The sequence below is a fragment of the Ursus americanus genome, chromosome 22 (genome assembly GCF_024610735.1).
Source record: "Ursus americanus isolate L20-20 chromosome 22, mUrsAme1.1.p, whole genome shotgun sequence".
NCBI classification, from domain to species: Eukaryota; Metazoa; Chordata; class Mammalia; order Carnivora; family Ursidae; genus Ursus; species Ursus americanus.
Window position 1 is genome coordinate 15,193,506 of NC_142148.1, and position 24,176 is coordinate 15,217,681.

The 24,176-nt window shown below is 42.5% G+C and overlaps 1 protein-coding gene across 3 annotated transcripts in view; it reads right to left on the reverse strand.

The window, feature by feature from the left end:
* Positions 1 to 24,176, reverse strand: part of STK4 (serine/threonine kinase 4) — an 86,947-nt gene that overhangs the window by 16,095 nt on the left and 46,676 nt on the right. For 2 of the 3 annotated variants that reach the window (XM_045804712.2, XM_045804714.2), the window contains one exon: positions 20,693 to 20,850. In XM_045804712.2, coding sequence (XP_045660668.1) covers positions 20,693 to 20,850 — 158 coding nt within the window. Of the gene's footprint in view, positions 1 to 1,550; positions 2,519 to 20,692; positions 20,851 to 24,176 lie in introns of those variants that run through there. The other variant, XM_045804715.2, reaches the window with a different exon arrangement.

The following is a 24,176-nucleotide window of genomic DNA, read 5'->3' on the forward strand; positions in this document are numbered from 1 at the left end:
TAGCCTTATATGCAGATATTAGAAGAGAGAGATGACTGACAATTGACAAACTTAACTGTCCAACTAAAGAAGGAAAAACACCCAGAATAAACCCACAGAAAGCAGATAAAGGTAAGAACATAAATTCATGAATTCTAAAGCCAATGCCGCACGGCAAGGATCAATAAAACCAAAAGGCGGTTCTTTCAAATGACCAAAAAAAAAAAAAGAAAGAAAGAAAGAAAAACCCTGATGGTCTGATGGTCTGATTTTTAAAAAAGAAGAAGAAACAAATACTGGGAATGAAAAGCAAGTTGGAATTACAGATACTGCAAATTTTAACATCTAAAACTTTACGCCAAAAAATTTTTAAACTTAGATGAAATCAAGATTTCTAGGGGGAAAAAGAAAAAAAAAAGCAACTAGATGAATAAAACCGTAAAGACCATGGACTAAGAAATCTGGGCCACGAGGACAAAGGCGGAGGGGCCGACTGCTCAGCATGTACACGGAAATGAAAGAGCCGCAGAAGATGAAACGACCTTCGCCAACAGGTGCAACCGTGACATCTCTGCGCAAAGGTGCTTCCTTGTAAGCAGGACAAGCATGTTCCTTCCCAGAACTTGCAGTTCTGGCCGCAAGGCAAGCACGGAGATGCTTCCCAGACCCTCTCCTAGGAAAGAAGGGGAGCGCTCCAGGGGCCAGAGATACTATTTGTATGCCTACCTCCCTTCCTCGGAATGCTAGCACCGCTCTTCCCCTTGAGCCGAGAAAGCCTGAAGGAAGGAAGGCCAGGGGGGCCAGCAGCGCTGCCACAGCTGCCCAACGGACAGCGCGGGATTTAGGACCTCGCCATGTAATGACGACAGGAACGATAACCGTTAACAGTAATTTAAGCCAGCGCTTGAAAACATATTTACTAACCATTATTAACTGGCCACTACATTAAGCACTCTTCCCATATTATAATCTCATTTGATCGTAATTAAATCTACAGCTGTAATTATTCACCCGTTCTGAACACGGGGAATTTGAAGTTTGCAGGATTCCATAATCAGACGTGACCCAGTCAGCAAGGGGCAGGGACCAAAACCGAATCCGGTTCTGTCGGACCCTAGTCTGAACTCTTAATGGAGCATCACGCAATAGCTATTACTGGTCAGGTGCTTTTCCCGTCATAGTCTGGATTAGAGACAGAATAAAGCACGAAGCTACCATCAAAGCAGCACTGAATACAGAGAATACCCAAGATGTCCTTTCTTGCCTTGGTAACAAGGAGTTAGCATAAGACTGGCAAGGTTTACTAAAGTCAAGTCACCATAATACTGAGTGGTTAAGGGGCGCCTGGGTAGCGCAGTCGTTAAAGCGTCTGCCTTCGGCTCAGGGCGTGATCCCGGCGTACCGGGATCGAGTCCCACATCGGGCTCCTCTGCTGTGAGCCTGCTTCTTCCTCTCCCACTCCCCCTGCTGTGTTCCTTCTCTCGCTGGCTGTCTCTCTGTCACATAAATAAATAAAATCTTTAAAAAAAAAAAAAAAAAAAATACTGAGTGGTTAAAAGCAAGAGACTTTCTTGCTTTCTCTACCTGTAAGCTGGAAGAGCCAGATAACCCCAACTGATTGTAAAAGTCTCTGTGAGAAACAATCAAGATAAACACATGGGTAGAAGTTCCCTGGGGACCAATCTTGGGCACAGTGTAAAAAACACAGTACCCTCAGGCAGAGCTCTGCAGCAGTCGTCTGGACTACTTCGGAACCGTGGAACCCTGCTCCTCCAAGAAATGACCAGACCTGGTCAAGAAAACGCTGGATGTGCCTCTTGGTGGAGACACAGCAGGACTGGCACACGTGCCCGGGAAGGACCTGCCATTCTCGGACTGAGACAGTGTCAGAAGAGCTTACTGAGATGTGCTGGCTCCGAGACATAGACCACTTGTTACCTGTGCTTCTACTGAAGCCACGGGGAGGCGAGCTCAGGGCCGAAGGTGCCAAGAGATTGTGCACGGATCTCAGGATCCAATTCTGATCTTCCACCCTAAGCCACCGACATCTCAATCTTCTTTTCACTGTTCCTACTACCACTACCAAAACTTGCCAAATCCACGGTCTGCACTCTGGCTCACCACGTGGTTGAGATAAAAATCACCCTATATTTTAACAGCAGAGAATAAATGGCCATGAAGGAGGAGCTTTAAAGAAACGAGCTGCCAAGTGGCCACAGATCAAGCAGCCTCACAGCCAAACAAAGGAAATGAAAACCAGTGTCAAGCTCACACCGGCTAATACCACTGAAGCAGCCTCCTGGGGTCACAAACCACCAGCATTTAGGTCTTGTGCTCAGTGCCGTTTCAATAACTTGAGTTTAAAACTAAGCTCAAATCAGCCAGCGCGATTCACCAGCAGAACCTGGCTGCTGTGACTTGAGACAAAGACGACATTCATTTGCCATGTGCTTTCTCAGAAAGCGTATCTAAACAGCAGGTCTCCTTGGCAATGCTGGATACATACGTCTTTTTCAGACTGCTGTTCTTGGCTGGTTTTCTGAAAGTAAAAAGTACAAGATCTCATTATGTTCCCAAGTACAAATGAATTCAGCCTTAACATACTTTAAACCCAGCTTTACAGGAAAAATGAGAAATTTGAAACAAAAATAGTATAACCTGTCAAGAACGATTTAGGATAGTCCTCTTACCAGCAACTGCTCGGTATGATTACCCAGTAAAGACCCATTAACATGCAACTGGTGTTTACCCTGGCCAGCTCCGGGACATCCACACAGCACTGCAGAGTCGGAGGCCACACTATAGTTACGGTCTCCATTCAACTTTCCTCCAGCACAAGATTATCAAAAGAAACTCACAAAAAAAAAAAAAAAAAAAAGATTAAAAAGGAAACAGGTACGGACATACTCCAGAACAGAAAGACAAGAGTCTGAGGGCACAGGGTCTCATGTTTCAAATGCTGCCTGAATTCACACACTCAACAGACCAACCACAAAACACAAAGCCTCAACTCCTACGCCTGTCACTGACAGCAAGAAACCCAGGCTTCATAAGGGAGAGTAACCTAAAAGCAACCTAATTCTAACCCAAAAGTTGCAAATACCAAATGCCAAATAAAAGGAGGATGATTACGTCAACAAAATAATACAATGTGAGGGACTATATCATGCAATCATCAAAAGTGATGATTTTATAAGTGTTTTTAATGATCGGAGAAAAAGTTTAAGATACGTTAAGAGAAAACAACATCAAGATACCGTATTATGCATCTAGTATGATCTCAGCTATGAAGAACAACATACAAGTATAAAAACCCGGAAGCAGCTAGGTTAGAATGTAAACTGACTCTTGCTGGGGGTTGTGGGAGCACAGGAGAAATTTTCTTCCCTAAGCTTTTCTTCAATTTCTAAACTTTCTGTAATAGGCATGTATTCTTTTTACGCTACGAGGGGGAACAAAAGAGCACCGCAGCATCTCAGGAGGGCAAAGCAACACTAAAACAGATGACGAAAAATAACACCGAGTGCTTCCTGCGGGCCCCGTACTGTCCTAAGTGCTTTGTACGCGTTATCTCACGTGATGCTCACAGCAGTCCTACCAGAGACACAGGTGTGACTTTTCCCCATTTTTGACAGGTACGGAAACTGAGTTAGCCGGTGACATAACAGGTGCAAAGATGGGATATGAAGCCTGAATGAATGACTCTGGCGGTTTCAACCACTCTGTATCCTGCCTGTCAGCCACAATCGCACGATCTGCCTCCCTGCCTGCAACCTGAACCTAACATTAAGCATCGATGATAAAATCTACTTTAAAAGAAATAATAGTTTAGGAGAATATGACTACAAAAGGGGAATCTGCCCAGTTACTAAGATACTCAAGTAAATTTGTAAACTACTGAAAGCCCCTCTAATGAAAGCTCTAAAGAGAATCCATGTGCTAGAGCGACCCATCACTGTAGGGAAAATACACCAGCACAACAAATCCAGCCCACGGCTAAACGCCACAGTACAAGAGAAAGCTGGGACCATCTGTCAAAGAAAGACTTCTGATATCTAGTCATCAGACTGCCAAGGGAAAAAAAGCATTTGAAAGATACAATTAGTAGGACTTGAACAAAGAGGATCTGAATTTGCCCTTTCCTCCAAAAAACTCCTCAGCAACAAGAGGCATTGACCACTAGAGGCTAGAGAATAGAAAGAAATGTAGGAGAAACTTAAGTATTGTACTTGATGCCAAATTATATAAGCTTGCAACCAGGTCAGGAGGACCCCTGACTCTTTTCTCAGTCCAACACTGAAGGCGTTGTGGTTAGAAGTAATCAATTTTGCTTGGCAAAAGAGCATCAAGACACAGAAGTACTCTGGATCAAATTCTGTAGAATCAGCCTATTTCAGACACATTAAAGTGAATGCCAAAACCAATATGGTGTTCTGTTCACAGCTCCTTTCTAGAAGTTTTAACAGCAGAAAAATACTGAAACTCAGAGTTTTAAATGGAAAATTTCTACCTATAAAACCAAACACTTTTAGATACTAGAAGCCATCAAGATTTGGTCATTCCAGATTTACCATGTATATTAAAAATCGTTGGTTGTTAGGAAAACTGGCTAGCTGATTAGAAAAATATGAAGGTGGATTGCTACCTTACTCTTTACATCAACACAGACTGCAAACAATAAACGGGGAAAAAGAAAAAAGTATACATTCTAAAACAAAATAAGGGTTAACATTTTTATAATCGTGGGATGTGAGAAACTTCTAAAATGGCATAAAATTCCAGAAGCCACAAAGGAAAAGCTGCTAAATCAAAATACACAAAATTTTAAATATCTGAACAGTTAGATACCATCCAGTTTTTTAAAAACTGGGAAAATCCGGATTTTGTGCATGCACCCTAGTGTTTACAGCAGCATTATCAACAATAGCCAAGTTATGGAAAGAGCCCAAGTGTCCATCGACTGACGAATGAAGAGGCAGTATGCGCATGTGTATACACACACACACACACACGTATACACACATACACATGTATATATATACACACACATATACATATATATACACATACACAATGGAATATTACTAAGCCATCGAAAAACTGAAATCTTGCCATTTGCAGCCACGTGGATGGAACTAGAGTGTACTACGCTATGCAAAATAAGTCAGTCAGAGAAAGACAAATACCATATGATTTCACTCCTATGTGGAATTTAAGAAACAAAACAAATGAACATAGGGGGAAGAAAAGAGAGGCAAACCAAGAAACTGATTCTTAACTACAGAGAACAAACTGAGGGCTCCTGGAGGGGAAGTGGCGGGTGGGGTTGGGGGAAATAGAGGACAGCGATTAAGGAGCACTTGTGATGAGCACTGGCTGCTGTACGGAAGTGGTGATGAGTCCCTAAATTTTATACCTGAAACTAATATTACACTGTATGGTAGCTAACTGGAATTTAAATAAAAATTTGCAAAAAGAAAGAAAAAATAAAAACTGGGAAAATATCTTTACCATGTATGTTAAAAGGCCTATAACCTTACTTTGAAATTAATAAGGAAAATAAGAATTCTATTAATAATTACACAAATAACATAAACTGGCACTTCAGACACTAAAAACACAGGGAAATCTGATAATATGTATCATAATTTCAAATTTATAAATGGTTTGGTCCAAGCATTCTACTTGCAGAAATTAATTCTAAGGCCATGCATATCATACAAAGATGTTTATTAAAGCAATGTTTAATATGAGAAAGCTGGAGACCCCCTAAATGTCCGTGATTTGGGGATTAGTTAAATCAGAGGTCACAAAAGCAAATGTTTTCAGGGGACGGCACAGGAAATAAAGATAGCTCAACAGGCCAGATATGAAACAGCAAGCAGGAAGTGGTACGCTCTGTGGTGAACCGGAGCGCTCCCACCCACTTCACGGATTCAAATGGTAAACACGTGTGTGCCCGGCCAGACTGGCGCTCCCTTGCCAGGCCCCCAGCCGGCCAGGGCTGGATGTGTAATCACGGTCAGGGGGCAAGTACTGCCGCCTGGGACGACTCTGAGCACAGCCGGGGAGGCTCCCCTTCCTGCACCGGAGCAGCTCCGAGAGGTCACTGAGACGGCCTCACTGCCATCAGAAAGCTGACAAGGCATCTGCTCTCACGCTGAGCTCTCCTCGGGGCTACCTACGAGTCATCCAGCCTTGTCCCACAGGCCCGGGGGCGCAGAGAAGGGAAGGGGAAGGACGGGGCAGGACGGGGAGGGGGGCGGCAGCCAGGGAGTAAAGACAAGGCCTTCTGTGAGGTCTTCATTTTCCACAGGAACGAAACAGGTGGAAGGAGAGGTGGTGAGAGAACAGGGGCGAACACGAGCAGCACACACCTTCTTATATAAGGTACAGAGATCCCCACCTAGCGATCTCTCACCAGGAACTCAAGCACTCCTTCTGAAAATGCTCCCACAAAGTGCCGAATTCAGGGGACCACTGTCAGACACTCCTTCAGCAACAAACCTCTGGGCAGCGGCTGCCTTCACCGGCCACCCTGGCACAGAGAAGAATCGCCACAGATAATGTGATGGGTGACATATGGTCTTTTAGCACAAGCTCTGGACTCAGGCCAGGAACCAGTTTAAATAAATGCTAGAATGGGCAGTTTATCATGCCAGCCGCACTTCACAAGGGGCAAACATCCGCGAGGATCTGGAGTGGTACATCTCTTCACAATGTGTGAGATGTGTGAGGGTGACTTTGTGCTGGGTCCTGCCGTATCTGGGAATAAGAGCCCCCGCGAGAGGACGGCAGATTTCCTGACTCCATGTGAAACACCACTCCCTGAAGATTCTTTCAACTCCAAAAGAGACACATCAAACGGAGAAGAGATTAGCAGTTGCCAAGAGTTAGGAAATGCAGTGCGGACGGTGTGCCTCTCGAAGCCCACGGGAGTGTTCCCCGTGGCGATGGAAGCGTGCTTTATCTTGATGGATCGATGTCCATATCCTGGTTGCGGCTGTGCACTGTAATTTTGTGAGACGTTACCAGGGCAGAAACCGGGTAAAGAGTACAGAGGACCTGTACATATTATTTCTTATAACTGTATGTGAACCTACAATTATCTCAAAATTTAAAAAGTTTAGTTACAAAAAGGAATATAAATAAGATTTTTGAAAAGATACATCCATGCCTGAAGGCTACAAAATCCTAGAATAGTATTTAATGTGTACAGGATTTTCCTAAATAAAGAGGAAATGGAGAGGACTGGTGGATCTGTAAAGGGGATCAGAGTTCGCCCCTCTCCTCCAGCAGCTGGCCCCCTTCTGCTCCTATATCATGTGCAATATGCAAACGAGCGTTTAAAGAGGAGCGCTTGCAGGTGTGAGCTCCCAGGTACGGCTCTCTGTGTCTCTCTGGTCTCTCTGTGGGTCTCTCTTTTTCTCTGATCCTCTCTCTTTCAGACACACACACACACACTCGAGCTATTTTATGTTAACAACAGCACTATCAGAATTAAAACCGTTTTGAGAAAGAACATCAGTGTGGGAACGTTCTAGGTCTTACAGCTTCCCGGCAGGCACAGAAGGGAAGCAATCTGATCAGAGAACACGCAAAACGTCTGTTTGAATCAGTGTGTTTGATATTTAAACCCTGTGACTACTGAAGTCACAACAGAATTAGGCAAATCTTAGGTCTGAAATAAACACTTCAAAGCAAACAAGGAAGTGGGAGCCCCTAGAGCAGGGCCCGCAACAAAACCATGAAGTAAGCTGGGGCCTGGCCCCCACCCCTGTTTTGGGCAGCCCACACCGTTACCTTTAACTCTTGCCCTGGCGGTTCATCTCTCCCACCCAAGCATTACACGTCTGAGTAAGACTTACTGAATGCCCGCTGTGTGCCAGGTACTCTGCTAAGCCCTTTAAAAGCATTTTCTAATTTAATCTTCGCAATAACCCAGACGTAAATAGGATTAGTATCTTCCTTGTAGGTTAAGTGACTTGCCTAGGGTTCCGTATCCCACGAACAGCGAAGCCAGCACTGAACCCGGGTCTACCTGGCTCTAGGTCAGGATGTTACACTGCCTCCTACGCTCATTTGCTCATTTTGGTCTCGGGGCATCCGAAGCGCCTCCCTGCGTTTTAAAAGGAAGCCCCCTGTGGAGGCTGAGCATCTTTTATACGCTTCACAGAGGCTTTCTCTTCCAGGCTTAAATAACCCCCGTGACAGGTGTGCATTACCTCCATTTTAAAGATTACCAGACAAAGACTGAGAGAGTTTGAGGGCCCTTAAAGACTTTCAGTCTCACCTTTATTTAGCAGATGAAGAAACAAGAGCCCCAGAAAGATTAGGTGGCTGGCTTAAGGACACAAAGCCAGTTTCTGTCCGAGCTCAGATCTGACTCTCAATGCATGGCTCCCTTTAACCACATCTAAGCTGTTGCTCTGAAAGGAACCAACATATAAATAATAGAGGAGGACTGCCAGGCACTTTGCTAAATGCCTTTCATGCCTGATCCGACTGTAATCTAGGGGATTCCCAACACTGCACCTCCTATCAGTGTTTTCTACCGACCTTACCGAAGAAGCAGCAAAAAATTTAAATTGCACATCAACCCAATTTATAAGCTAATTAACATGTTCCTATACACACGAATGAATGGCTGTTGCAAAAATATATATATATGAAAAGATTTGGAAAGCTTTTCAAATAACACACCATGGTTTCAAACAAAATAATCAAAGAACACACTGAGAGCACCTGTGTGCCAGGCTAGTTCTGGGCACGTCAGGGAAAGAAAATGTGGAGCCTCTGAATTAGACAAATGCTCACCACCAGTGCAAACACAACACTTCTCACATAAATTGTGTTATGCTGAGAAAGATAATGGTCTTATCATCAGAAAATCTGGATTTAAAAACCCTAGCGCCATCACTTAATGACCTAGAGTCTCTGAGCCTCACTGTCAAGTGCGTGGGAATAAAATCAACTGTGTGAGGATTCTGTGGGAGGCAAAGGGGGGAAATATTTACCGGGACTGACCACACAACATGCCTTCATTAACTGCCACAATCATTTCTCCTTAAATTCTACAACTTTAAGAAAGCAAGCAGCCCTGCCAACAAAATTTAAAGTATGACAAGACAAAACAGGAGGTATTAGTCAACAGGCACAAAGCTTCAGGTAGACAAGATGACTGTCGACCGTCCCAGCGATCTGCTCGACCGCATCGTGCCCGCAGTTAGCAACTCTGTATGGTACACCTACACATTTGCCGAGAAGGCAGACCTTATGTTAAGTATTCTTATCACAAGAGCAATAATAATAAAGAGAGTGGGAGGAAAAGAAAGACAAGGTGATGAGCAACCAACACGAAGATGACTAGGAATATTCCATTTCTACCACTAAGGTAAGAAAAGTAAATTTACAGAAAAGCTCAAATTGAAGAGATGACAGAGTCTGAGAGAGGAGAAAGTGGGGACTAGGTGCCTGACTGAGACCGATAGGCTCAATGCGACAGAGATAGGACCCTCGGAGAGAATATCGAATGTTTGCCAGGAGTAAGACTCCTCCACAATAGACACCTTTGTTTTCACAGAGGTTATATTTGGTCAAACTGAAAGTGTTCTGAAAATAATAATGCCTTTTTGGTTAGCATGACATTTCCCGAACAACAGCATAATTACAGCATAACCCATAGTTACAAAGTAAATAGCAACAGAAGGCAAAAATTAAGTTGTTCCAACAAGAACTATTTACACAAATAACGAAATGCAAAGCTTGTCAATCTGCAGGATGTTCTGAATGAGCATGAAAAAAACCATCTGAGTCGATTATAAATACTCCTCTAATATCACAAAATTCCCAGTAATACACACTAAAGCTGAAACCATTCTTCCTCGTCACTGTAGTCCCCATCACACATTATCTGAAAGATGACTCTTTTACTGCTTTGTAGCTTTAACCAAGTACCTAGTATGTGCCTGGAGCTCATGGTTTGTCTTTTCAGGTAAGAAAGCACCCAAGGATTAACAGAGACAGGAAGCAACCTGGGGATTTGGGTTCTCCGCCTCACTCTGGCATCAAGTAGGAAAGCTGCCTTTTAATGTCTCTGGACTTCAGATCCTCAAACTATGAAAGGCAGAAGAAACCTCACCTTGCCTCCTTCACAGGAGCACTGTAAGCATCACCAAACTAAAGAGGAAAGTATGTATGTACCCTTAACTATATTAAATGCTATATTGACCTAATGTGATGATAACATTACCGTCATCAGCAAACACAGGCATATCACAAGTCTGGGCTTCTCCTGTGTTTGGATTATTGTTACTGCTCAAAGATAGACAGATATAGATACAGACAGATATATAGATATAGATAGATATAGATATAGATATAGATATATATTTTTTTTTACTAAAGTAAAAAGTGAATACTAATAAAATAAGTATACTTAAGTATTAAGTATACTTAATATAATGTGGACCCAAAACATAAAGTCTTATAATTCTCTTCTAGAATTCTACCATACTTAGAAAAATAAACTTGATTCAAATGACTCCAAACTACATTCCATTTAATCCCTCCTCTAACCCAGTGGGAAAAGCAGGACAGGTGGTATGACGCTTTTTACAGACCACGAATCCGAAAATTCAACAGAGGAGTGATCCATCCCCGGTCCCGGCTGAGGCCAGGGTCATTCGCCCATCTTCTGGAACGGGTGAACATTCACTCTCCTCACTTCCCACAATGCCCAACTTTCGGGACGATGAATATTTCATCAGGCATGGGACGCCGCCGCCGCCTCTGGGGACGGCGAGGGAGCTCCACACAGGAGGCCCCCCGCGCGGGAAGTCGGAGGGGGGCGTCTACTGGCAGCAAGCGTGTGCTGCATCGGAAACGGTGTGAGCGACACGATCTGGAAATTGCCCGTGTGCTAACAATTTAGGAGACGAGGGTGGGTACAGAGAAAAACCGCACGGACCAGAGATGGAAGGGAAAGCACGCACGTGCTGGGAAGCTCTGAACGCGAGAGCCCTGCCCGCTGTGGGTGAGCCATTTCCACCGGGGCAGCCTGACGTCAGTCTCTTTGGGGACACGCTCTCTTCGGGAATGCAGGTCTGCTTTTAAAATGAAAGTCCGTGTGGAATCACTAGGGAGAGGGGTTGCCTGCAGTCCAGTCCTCCGACGATGTTTCGGGAAGGGGGGCGGGGCAGGAGGTAGTTTGCACGCACTACCGCACTTAACTCTCAGAGACACATGAAATCCACCCGACAGGCGCTAGCAACAGCTCACGTGGCAGATGAGGAAACGGAGGCACGGACAGGAAGGGACACGAGCCCAAAACGACAGCCAGTGAGTGCCGCCGTCGGGACCGGAACCCTGAAGGTCGCCCGCGGTGACGTTCAGTACCCGGCATGCTGCCTCGGCCGACCCAGCGGTCACCGAGGTACCGGCACACACGGGCCTCGCAGGTGTTCTCACAAACGGACCCCACTGCAACCCCTAAGCCCTTCTACACAGCTGTGAATTAGACCGTCTTCCTGCCTAAGAACTGGGATGGACAGAATGACCAGAAAGCCCAAGGGGCTGTGGCTTTCTCAGTAGCACGTCGATGAACGACTACCGGCCGTGCCTCCCGTCTGAGCCGTCTTCTCCAGACCTCTCCCTCCCGACACTGTCACCTCACGACCTCAGGCACAACAGCGTCGACCCCCAACAGGAAGGGGAAGAAAGGAAAAGAGATCGCCCTCCACTCAGAGTCACTGCTGCCGGGAGTAAACATGTCATCGAAGACAAAAGCTGCTGCATTCTGTCGTGTTTCCCGTGAGTGGTGGAGCACCGGGATTTGTCAGTAAATGTGCTCCTGTCCGGAGAGGGAATGAGGTAAGGAATATATCTCAGGGAACGAGAAAATGCCACATCATGTTTTTTCCTCTAAAGGCACGAGGCTACATGAGCAAATACTACCTTCAGAATCCTAAAAGAGATCCTTTCCTGAGATGGGGGTGAGAAAATCGGCATAAATCTCCTTGTCTTCGCAACACGGCATGTCCCAGGAATACAGATGACTGAAGCGTCAAGAGTCCACGTGAGAACAAGATGGGAGAAGCAGCTGAGAAGGAAGACTGCAAAAGTATCTCTGAAGCTCAAAGGAAGGAGGGTGAACAGAGATACGTCTAGGTGAATGAGAGCACAATTCCGAGTCATGACTGAGGCGTCAGCAATAAGAAAAATAATTTACATTCACCTCAGCTGAAAACTTCGAGCTCTTGCTTTCTAGACTAGCAACTAATTTACAGTAAAAATATTTTTTAGTCTTTGGAACCTTCTAACTGATGAAGAATAAATAATACTAAACCTTTTCTTTTTCTTTTCTGACTTCAAATTTTTAGCAAAATTAAAGGAACTAAACCAAACCTGGCTTCGGTTGTAATGAGATTAATACTTCAGAAATTTCAGGTTCTGACTACAGCAATTAGGAAATCCAGTCCTCCAGGAACCTCTTCACCTGTTAATACCAATCCAGGAACATTGATACCTCTGGCGTCTAACAGTGTTTGCCAGGAGACTGATTACTCACCTTCTGTTATACAGGTGTTATGACTACGTTAGTGTCTAATTAGTTTATATAAACAGCATCAGACTGTGGCAGAGAGATACCTCTGAATCAATCTACTTGTTACTAATAAAACAGAAAGCAAGAAACAATATTAACTACAAAAAGAAAAAAGCTATAAAGGCTTGAAGTATGTAACTTGCTTCTCAAAACTGAACGGCTAAAGCACAGGCCTTACAAAAGTGACAATTAGAGAAAGCTTAATTCTCTGTTTACGAATAGGTTTATGAAGTGATCAACTTTAAAATCACTACAAACAAATGTCTGTCAACAGAGGACTGGCTGAATAAACTACGGTTCACCCGCACAACAGAATATAAGCATCAGAAAGAAAGGAATGAGGACTATGTCTATACAATGCTACGGAGTAATTTCTAGGTCATATGGTTAAGTGAAAACAGAAAGGTAGATGGAAGTGTGTAAACTGCTTATTTAAGAATGGGAGTACAAATATACATATATTTGTAAACAGATATAATCAAAATATAACAACAAAAAAGGGAAAAAACAGTAGAGGGCTTAGGAATGGAAGCTAAGTCAAATTCTGTTTTGCAGATTTACCTTTGGAACTGAATAGTTTATATACTTATAAACTGAAGCAATTAAAAGCAATATCTAAAAATAGAACACAAAACAACAAATCTATCTGCATATTGTGTCTCTGACGTAACAACATAGACAGAAATTATTGTAAGCGACTTTAACAGAGTGATTTTGACTGCATCTCAGCTGGGATATGGCCTAAGGACTAACAGAACTGCAGTACAAATATTAAACTGTTTTCAGTAATTACTGTTGGTGGAAGTGTTGGTATTGAGATTCTGAGGATGGCACGTGTATTGTGGGACATAAACCAGAAGAACAGTTACACTGTTGCTGCTGGGAAGTGCGACTTCAGCATGAAGGAATGAATTACAGATGAGGGATCAGTGTGGTCATAAGTATAAGCCCTGTGGTATTGAACCTGTACTAGAAATAGCATAAGAACTCATGAGTTTGTAATAAACATACTTTCTGGTTTTATCCACTGAGAAGGCCTGGAAAAAAATGACCTAACTGCAATGAACCTACCTTGTACCCCGACTATGGTCTCTAAATACCATTTCCCACTAAAAGGAAGCAGAAAGTTCCCTCAAAAAATGGCTGTTTCCAAGAACTAAACAAACAAACAAAAGAGTAGAATGGTGGTTGCCAGGGGCTGGGGGTTTGGGGAGAAGGAAAGATGTTGGTCAAAGGGTAAAAACTTCTAGTAATAAGATGAGTAAGTTCTGGTGATCTAATGTATGGCACGGTGACTATAATTAACAATATTGTATCACATACTTGAAAGATGTTAAGGGAACAGATCTTAAAACCTATCAATACACACACACACCACAAAGGTAATTACATGTGGGTATAAAAGTATTAACTAACCTGACTGTGGTAATCATTTCACAATATATACATGTATTAAATCATCACGCTGTACACCTTCAACTTACATATGTTCTCTGCTAATAACATTTCAATAAAGCTTTAAAAATGTGGCTATTTCCAGGTTTGGAGCGGGAAATGTACAACGTGAGCCTGGGACATCTCGTCACACTAGAAAGAAAGGAAGCCATGAGAAAAACTACCGGGGAGTATATATATATACATCGCTAAGCCAGATTTTTTTAAAAGAAAAGAACAAACTACTGGGATCACATCAAGATGGAAGAATTCGAACATAAAAAAAAATAATAACTTCAAGGCTTGAAACACACCAAATATTTTAAATCCATATTGTTATTTTTCCCATATAAATTATAGCTGAGATGATATAGTTAATGAAGCACTTCACTACAGAAATATTTCAGTTGGCAAATGGCAAAGGAATGATCACATGTCACCACTTCGCAGCCCCGGATGAAGTACTGCACCCAGGCAATGGCCCTCAGTGGCTGATACAAGAGAAGAAGCGAGACGAGCCTGTACCCAGGTATTCTGAACCTCCTGACGGAAGTACACATGCCACCCATGAAATTTCCTGCCCAAAAGGAACTGATTTTAGTCTGAGCAAGCCAAGAGCAGCCTGCAGACCCCTGGGAAGCCCCATACACCCTCTTAAGGAACCTGTGAGATCCAACTATTTTCATAGCAATAGAGAGACATTATTTGCCTTTTCTACTGTGTTGGCATTTGCACTGACGATGCCAAAGCAACGGTGAGTAAAACTGCCAGCCGCTCGGTGTGCATCACGCGGCCCCAGATGGCACCAGTAGCCACCACGTCCTTCATGACCACAGGCTGCAGGTAAAAATCCAACCAACCACCAGCCAAGCAAAGAACAATTCCCTGAAGAATGTCCTTGAGAAAGGAGTAAAAAGTATTAATTTTCTTTAAGTTCAACCTTTGAGTATATGTCTTAATATTATCTGTGATGAAATGGGAAGTTTGCATTAAGCACTTCTGCTGTGCACGGAGACAGGACGGTGGTCTCGAAGCAAAGTACTTGTGAAATAAGCGATGATCTAAACCAGCTGCTTCTATCGTGGAACACCATGTTTCCTTGAAAGAATGACAAATTGGTTATTCGGATTTGGGCACTTGGAAGCCCCTTTCTCAAAAATGAGCAAAGTGAGGCTTGTCACCTCAGGGGAAACAACAGAGAGTGTTTGTTGCCAAAGATAAAATTCAAACTTTTAGACATTAAGTTCTATCCTCCCAGTGGAGGCCGGGAAATTTGACGATGTGCACTAATCTTTGAAAACTCATTTCAAAACAAATGGGCCATAAATTCAGACAAAATGCTTGGGGAGTCCTTTTGTTTCTATAAAATGGCAGATAAAGTTTCAAGTTCCCAGAAAACATCAAGACACATTAATTTAAACATGAGTAAATAAAGCATCTCTGCTACCATATAGATTATGATTTTAAATTACAAATAAAGTAGTAGTAATTCCCAGCTCCCACCAAATGTCTAATATCTGAAGTGTAAAACAAAAGCAAAAAGCCCAACTTCTTAAACAACAAGCAATCAACTATGTCCTGACAGCTTCATAAAGCTTCTTTGTAAAAACCCACAGAAATCTCTACTTCACAATCACATTTGGAGCTCTGATCTAGGAAAGAAGGGTTAAGATAAAGTTTCATGAAATCATAGGCTGTTGTCATCCTCCCGGGGAAACCTCAGGGCTAAAATGTATCCCTCCCTACCACAAAGAACCATCTGAATGGCTTTAACTACCCAGGGAATCCAGACAATGAATCTTGTTCAGGTTCTGTTACTTTTATCAAATTAATTTTGAATTGACAGTTCGATGGTTTTATATCCTAATGGGTCCATTATCACACAACTTCAGAGAGGTATTAGCTTAGCTCTTTGGGCTGTATTAGGAATCTATTTTTAATTTCTCTGATACACTCAGGAAACAATCTAAAAGAGTACTAAATACTTCCCAAAAAAGAAGGGCACAGTGGGCACGATTTACTTCATCAAAGAGCTGGCCTTCAGTCCCACGCCTCTCTGCTCACACACCCACATCCTTTGGGCCCGAAATACAATCTCTCAGTGCTTCCTGGATCCCACGTTCCTCCAGGCCTCCACACATACACGCTGCCCTGTCTCTGTCTGGAAGGCCCTTTCTCTGCTCTAGCTCAAGAATTCCTACTGTCTTTCAAAAAACACTTCAAATGAGACTTCCGGATGCCTTCTTCCCTGGGGTTCCTGCTGGGGTTCTTGCTCCCTCTCCTGGGCTCCTACAGCAATTTTTATATGCACCGTATAAACAGAACTGACCACAATAGCCTAGAGAAGATGGTTAAGAGGATGGGCTCTGGAACCAAACTGCTTTGGTTCAAATCCCTGCTGCGCCACTTCCTATCTGTACACCTGTAATCCATTACTTACTCCTTCGAACCTCAGTTTGCTTATCTGTAAAATGGCAGCAATGTTACCTGCCTCCTGGGATGGTTATAAGGACTGACCTAATACACATTAAGGACTTAGTCCAATGCCTGGTACATCATAAGTTCTCAATAAATGTAAGCTATTATTAGCACAACGTATCAAAGTTATTTAATTATCTGTCTTTTCTGCTCCACTATCAACTCTCTCAGGGTAGGTATTTGTTGAAATTAATTCAGAGACTGGGTCAGTGTTTCACCAAAAATAATGTGCTAACTTAAAGCCAGGCAACTGCTAGGTGTTAGGAATACAAAGATGAGTTAAATTAAGTCCTGGCTGTCAAGGTTCTTGCAATCTTGCCTACTCACACAAAATAGACACAGAGGACTTCAATGAATAGAGACTGAGTTCATGTGGGGGCCCACTACTATCAATTCTATTGACAGAATGAGTCATAAGAAATCTGGACATAACTTCATTTGAATAAAGAGGAAACTTACTCCGAAAGCTAATATACCAAGAGCTAATAAATCAATAATACTTGCAAAGTTATTAAGACTGAAAAGTACTAGATCAGCTAGCTCTGCAGAAGCTCTGGCTAACTCTATTTAGACCAAAATTAAGAAAATCGATGTAGAATTTTTTAAACACCTCATTGTGTTTTTTAAAAAATTTTAAGCAAGTAATACATTCCCGTTGTAAAAAGTTAAAACTAAAGTTCTCCTCAAAGTAATGACTCATCAAATAATTTCATATCCTGTGTTTTATCTCTGCAGTCGCATGTGCACATATATGCAGAAATATGTAGCGTGTTTTGTGGTTATCAGAAATTTACACAAATGCTATCAGTTTGCATTACTTTGCATTTTATTATTACACAGATTCCTATATATACACGGGTATGTTTCTTGACTCTGTTCTCTACACACTAATCTGTGTTCTAGTCTTGTGCCAATTACCACGATGCTTTCATTGCTGTGGTTTTGTACGTTTTGACATCTGGTGGTGTACGTCCAACCTCATTGTTCTTGTTCAAAACATCTTGGATACTTTACATTTCCATATAGGAAGTAACGATGGCACAATGTCTTGACACCTAGGTATCTAGGTTTTCAAGTGTAGGGATGTCAAATCATAAATAATAATATTCTCTACAGCTCTAACATTCCCGTCTTTAGTAACACTCTTTCCGCTTTGCTCTCGAAGTTTTTTGGGACCTTCTCCCTTTTCAACTTGATCGACTCTGCCAAATGTCAGGTCCTTTCCAAGAACCAACGTTTAGTTTTACTAATCGACTTTGTTGTTTGCTTCCTAATTTACTAAATTCCGCGTTTATCTTTATCCTATTTTGTCTTACTTACAATCTTTCTTGTTTTCTAAAAAGAAAATCATTTATGGCTATAAATCTCCCTCTGAATACCATTTTTGCTGCATCCCATAGGTTTAATTTACAGAGATCTGAATTCTGTAGGGTACTTGTAATTCATTTCTAAATAGTTTACAATTTGTATTTTATCTTGAAAACAAATACTTGAAGATATACTCTTACATTTCCAAGTGGAACAAAGTGGTTTTAGCTACTTAATTGTTAATTTCTACTTTTCTTGTGTTACAGTCAGTGAATGTGGCCTGTGTGATTTCTGTATGAGATTTCTTTCTAAACACTTTATTTTTTTTTTTAATTTTATTTATTTATTTGACAGAGAGACAGCCAGCGAGAGAGAGAACACGAGAGGGGGAGTGGGAGAGGAAGAAGCAGGCTCCTAGCGGAAGAGCCTGATGTGGGGCTCGATCCCAGAACGCTGGGATCACGCCCTGAGCCGAAGGCAGACGCTTAACGACTGTGCCACCCAGGCGCCCCTCTTTCTAAACACTTTAAAACAGATTTTGTGAATATTCCATATAGGTTTTAAAAGTGTCATGGATACTTGAAAAGTGTTCTTATTTTCTGTTTTATCAAACTTGTTAATTGTGATAACTCTTGGTTTTTTTATCTAACTGAAATGTCCATTTTTGAGAGAACACGAAGCCTTCCTCTATGACTGCCGTTTTCTCTTCGCTGCTTGTATTTCTAGCAATTTGGGAGAAGTCCACATGCTTACAGAAGTTCACCACTTAGGTCTTCAGGCCAAGTACACCTTCCAGCAATATAAAATGTATCTTTCACATGTGAGAGTCCTTTGTCTTGGATTCAGTTTTACCTGATATTAATATTGTTTCACCCACTTCCTTTTAGGGAGGATTTTGCCCAGTGGGTCTTCTTCCATTCTTCCATTTTAAACTTTTCAGTGATACTTTATTTTAGTTATATCTCTTACAAACAAGATTTAGCTGGATTTTGACTGTTATTTTGATCTCAAGGTGATTTTTTTTTAAATGTTTTATTTATTTGAGAGAGAGAAAGCGAGCATCGACAGGGGAGAGGGGTAAAGGGAGAGGGAGAAGCAGACTCCCCACTGAGCAGGGAGCCCAATGTGGGGCTCAATCCCAGGACCCTGGGATCACAACCTGAGCCAGAGGCAGAAGCTTAACCAGCTGAGCCACCCAGGGGCCCCTCAAGTGTGCTTACACGTACTGTGATCACCAAAGCGTTTACATTTGGGCTGCTGTCCATTGGGTCACTGTGCTCCAGCCACGATGGGCTTCGTTCTCTTCTGACACAAGCCCACCACATCCTGCTTCGGGACCTTTGCAGGTGTTGACCCTCTTCATTCAGGTCTTAGCTGAACGTCCCCTCGCTCTGCAAGGCATACTATCTCATACTATCTCTTTTCTGTGGCTTTTTTTTCTTTAAACAGCCATTATTACCTGAGCAGATAGACTAGCTGACCTAATGTCTGTTCCCCTCAGCACCGTGAGCTCCAGGGCAGGGCGGCCTCATCTATTGCGTTGACCCCCCTGGCATTAGACTGAAAGATTACAGTGTGTTTCTGGAGGATTCATGAGCCAAACTGGATTTAAGTTTACAGCCTTTCGCGGCTTTATGACCAGCAAAGTGGGAGCGTCTGAATTCTCCTAGCAGCAACATCTGCAATGCAATTTGAGGATTCTGAAGCTTTCTGTCACAATAATGACATCTGATACCCAGAAGTTATTTCATCTTGCCTAGATACTCATGGAACTGAGAAAATCAGTCCTTACGGATATGCCGAAGACAAATATGTGGGCAACAGAGAGCAGCAAAAATGATTCAAATCTCACGCGTCGACTAATAACTGAGTGAGTGACTAGCTGACAGGAACAGGTGATGCTGAGTGAGTAAACGAATGCACATGTGACAAAGCAAACGAAGCTGGGCTCTAGCGTGGCTTCCGTGACTCCTCGGCTAACTAGCCTCAGGTGAGTTCTTCTGGTCCTCAGTACAAACTGTGGCATTCCTGCTACTGTACAACAGTAGACATCATGTTATGGAAGAAGGATGTCATTACCTTGAGGCCAGAGATTAGGAGAATGGAAAGTCAGGCCTAGAAAGGCCTCCCAGAATCCAGTTATGACGCCCAATCTGAGTTCTTTTATAAACAACAACAGAACCATGACAGAATTTAGGAGTGTGAAAGTTAAAAATCCCTAAAGAGAACATTCTTTTCCAAAAATATTCAGAAAAGGAATGCAGACTCCTTAGCTTACTCCCCCCCCCCAATTTTTTTATTGAATCTACTCATTAAATCTCTGTGAACATTAACAAGTGTCTGTGGTTGAGGGAGAATGTTCCACTGCAGAGGAAGGAAAAACACGCCCAGTTTTTCATAAGAAACTTTGGAACAATTTAATATTCAACCTCAGGCAAAATTCAGAGTAATCTTCTCAGAGAGCCTAAAATTAGGATAATGGTTAGCAAAACAGCAAAGACGCTATAAACCAGCGTGAACCGCCCTCCGGTCTAACTCCTAAAGATAAAGTCACGATCCCAAATAAATGACGAAAGACAGTGCGTCCTCATTCGATGAGTATTTCTTTTACCATTAACAACTCTAAGCTCGACAAAAAGAAGAATGGCAAGTGAATCAAGGATTTTTAAAGCAAAGAAGATGCCACTCATCAGGAGCCCCAGAACTGCTCAAACGTCAGTCAAAACGTCGTCTCAAACTCACGAGGCCCTCAGCCCGGGAGCGGCTGCCAGCATGGCCAGGGGCTTGCACTGCACAAGAAAATGCGCTGGCACTTTTGGTGAAGTGACAGAAGTGGGTGTGCGATATGGCAAATAACCCCCCCCAGCAGACACGACGGCTGCTACTTACAAACTCATAGTCTCCATCCTGAGGCACTTTCCAGTCTGAGGAGTTCCTCAGGGGACCAGGTACACTCTGGCCAAAGCTGTTGATCTGATTTTCCTTTTCTTTTTGTTCAAAGTATTCAAGGAAAGATGGTTTGGCAGGCTGCATGGTCTCATCCCTTCCTGAAAACCAAGAATAATAAAAGGTGAAAAACGGTGTCTTCGATTTCAGAGACGTTTAATAAATACATCCATCTCCAGATGGGCTTCAGCCTCTGTGTCAGTGGCTTTTCTCTAGATAAGGACTGCTATGAGAATCTAGTGAAAACTACAGGAAAATGCACAAACGCTCACTCCAAATGCTTCTCATGGAATTTCAGGGGCTTTACGGGCCCCCTAAAATACATGCAAATATTTCCCCATGGCCCCCTTTTTCTGGGTGGAGAGATTTGAGTGAGGTAACGACTCTGAGTAAGCTTCAAATAGTACTTTGTGGGTCTCCTATAGCAAAAAATTCCATGATATTTAGACTGAAAACAGAGAAGCAAGCAAAGATATTTACTTATCATCTACGTATACAACATTTTCTATAGCTAATGGAGTAGGGAAGGGAGATAATACAGGAGGGTGACTTCCCTTTGATATTCTCATGATCTGATTGGACTAACAGGAAAAATATGCATGAAAACGCAAATATAAGTAAATCATATTCCATCCACTCCAGGAAATACTATGTAAAGTTTAAAAGCCTATTTACAAATGGCTTACAATTAGGCTAGAAGTTGAAGATAGAATACAGTATAGTATAGACATTATGATCTCAACTGTGTAAAATCATATACATAGGAGAAAAAAAAGAGTGGAGGAAAATATACCAAAATGTTAACAGGATTTGTCTCTCATAGTAGATCTCAAGTTCTCACTCGAGAGGAGATCTTGCAAGCCGGGGTGGCAGGGAAGACTGGCAGGGGGTGCTTATCCCTGAGCAAAGAATCAGTAGTTATTAGCAGCAGTTGGCAAACGGAGCAGAATACAGCAGTTATTGGTTGGTAACTGGTGGCGAAAACAATAATTTTACCTGGCACACCTTAACACCCCAGCTAGCTGAACATACCTACTTCACAGAAGTTCCGATTAGTATTCTAATACTGGGAAGTATGGAAGTTTTCTCCAGTGCTTTCCATGAACACGTGGGTTTATACTGCCCTTTTCCCCAGTAATCAGGAAAAAAGACCAAAAGGTGCAGAGCCCTAAGAAGTGGGCGGAGAGGGGTCTAGAAGATAAAGACCAGGACGAGTGTCTCTCCAGACATCCTTGTTCCATGCACTCTTATCTCCCGACGTCTGCCTGGTCCAGCTTCAAGCCGGCACCCTGACTGCCTCTCAGACGTTTGTCATCTCACTTTGACCACTGCCAAGTTCAAGTGCAGCCAATCCCAGATCTGCCCACTTCCAGATGCTTCCAAAAGCCTACTTCACTGTTGCCTCCTCACTTATTAGTGATGAAACAGAGTGTTTACTAAGACCAGTCAATGAGTATGTGCTGAATGTGTATTGTTTCGTTCGTTCTAGGCGCAATATTAAGTGCTTTTCACACTTACTTCATTTTTAAGTTAAATTTAAGGTATTATTTTACAATCTAAGTTCTGAAGGAACTACACCAAAATAAAACTTATCCAAGTGGAGGTGTTTTGGATTTGCTGACAAGTCCTTTTGTTCAGTCCCCTCCTCTGGGCCCAGAAACAACCCGGCAGCAAGCCTACATACAGTCCTACACATACAGCAAGAGTATTTAGCGAGCCTTCTGGAAGCATACAACGGCGACAGTAGACGGCGCTCTTTCATAAGGAATCTCCCGCTGGACAGGCCAACCGGCCAAACAGAACAGAAAGTCCTGAAACAAAACAGAGAGCCCAAATGGCTTTCTAAACAGCTAGTTAGTTACTTAGAAAAAGACTGAATTGGATCCACACCTTGCACTTTAAACCAGGAAAACTCCACATGGGTAAGAGCTCTGATTATAAGAACAGGAACCATAAATACCATAAGAGAACTTGTGTGGATGCACTCGAAACCTGGGTGTGGTTTCTGACTATGACAGAAACCCAGATGCAATGAAAAATGGATAAATAAAAGCCTTTTGTGTGAAGAAAACACCATACATTTTTTAAAATTAAGTAAGCACACATATAAGCCAAGACAAAAGACAAATGGCGAACTGGACGAAAACATTTGCAACCGGTACCGTAAATGTTTTTAAAGAAAATACATTTTTTAAAGAATTTTCTTCAAAAAAATTTAAGAGTTCCTGGTATTAGGCAGATAAGTGCCTACACACACACACACACACACACACACGTGTGCGCACACACACAAAATTCCTAAAATCTACCAAAAGACGACCAAAAAAAGGTAGAAAGATGGGCTAAAGACTTGAAAGGATAGTACGGTTGACCCTTGAACAAAGCAGGGGTTAGGGCACCGACCCCCAGGCAGTTGAAAATCATGTATACCTTCTGACACCCCCAAAACTTAACTATTAATAGCCTACTGTTGACTGAAGCCTTACTGATAACATAAACGGTCGATGAACACACATTTTGTATGTTGTATTATATACTGTATTCTTATAATAAAGGAAGCTAGAGAAAAGAAAAAGTTATTAAGAAAATCATAAGGAAAAGAAAATACACTTACAGTACTATATGGTATTTATCGAAAAAATCTGCTTATAAGTGGACCTGCAGAGTTCAAACCCGTGTTGTTCGACTGTATACACGCAAAGGTATCCAATTAGTCCTTAAACATGAAAAAAAAAATGCTTGGGTTCACACACGGTAAGAGAAACTCAAACCAAAACTATTGAGAGATGTGATTTCTTACATTTCGAAAGTGCAGAAATTCAAAAGCTTGATCACACCCTACCTGTTGGTAAGGCTGTGGGGACATGGGCACACTCATCCTTCGCTGAACTGGCGTGCAAAACAGTACAAGCTCTACAAAGGGGATCTGGCAGGAGCTGAATATCAAAGTATGAAAAGGGAAGGTACAAAAGAATCCAGGTGTGTTGTATTTGAACTGGAGGTATGAACATGAGCTCATAATTTAAAAAAGAAAATTCCAAGCGTCTTTGATTAAAAAGCCTTAAAGCAATAACACCCCATTATCAACGAGCACACCTGGTGCTCAGAAGTTGGTTTACAAATACTATCCCCCACTCAAAGGAACTAAGGCTTCTTAAGGGAAATAGCTGACTTCAAGGCTAGGGCAGGAAAAGTACAAAGTGGGCCTGGAACATCTTTTATGCCATCAAAAGCAAGCAAGTACTCAAAAACTAATGGGTATATATCAACAGGAAACAGGAGCCACCTTGAGGGGCTCCCACTGGTAAATTCTGGGACACTTTCTGCACCAAAAAGATCTCACTGAATAAAAAGAATCTATGAGCTCGGAGTAATAATCGAACAGTAAAGGGGTTTGGGAGAAAAGGGTATTGTCAGGAGATTATAC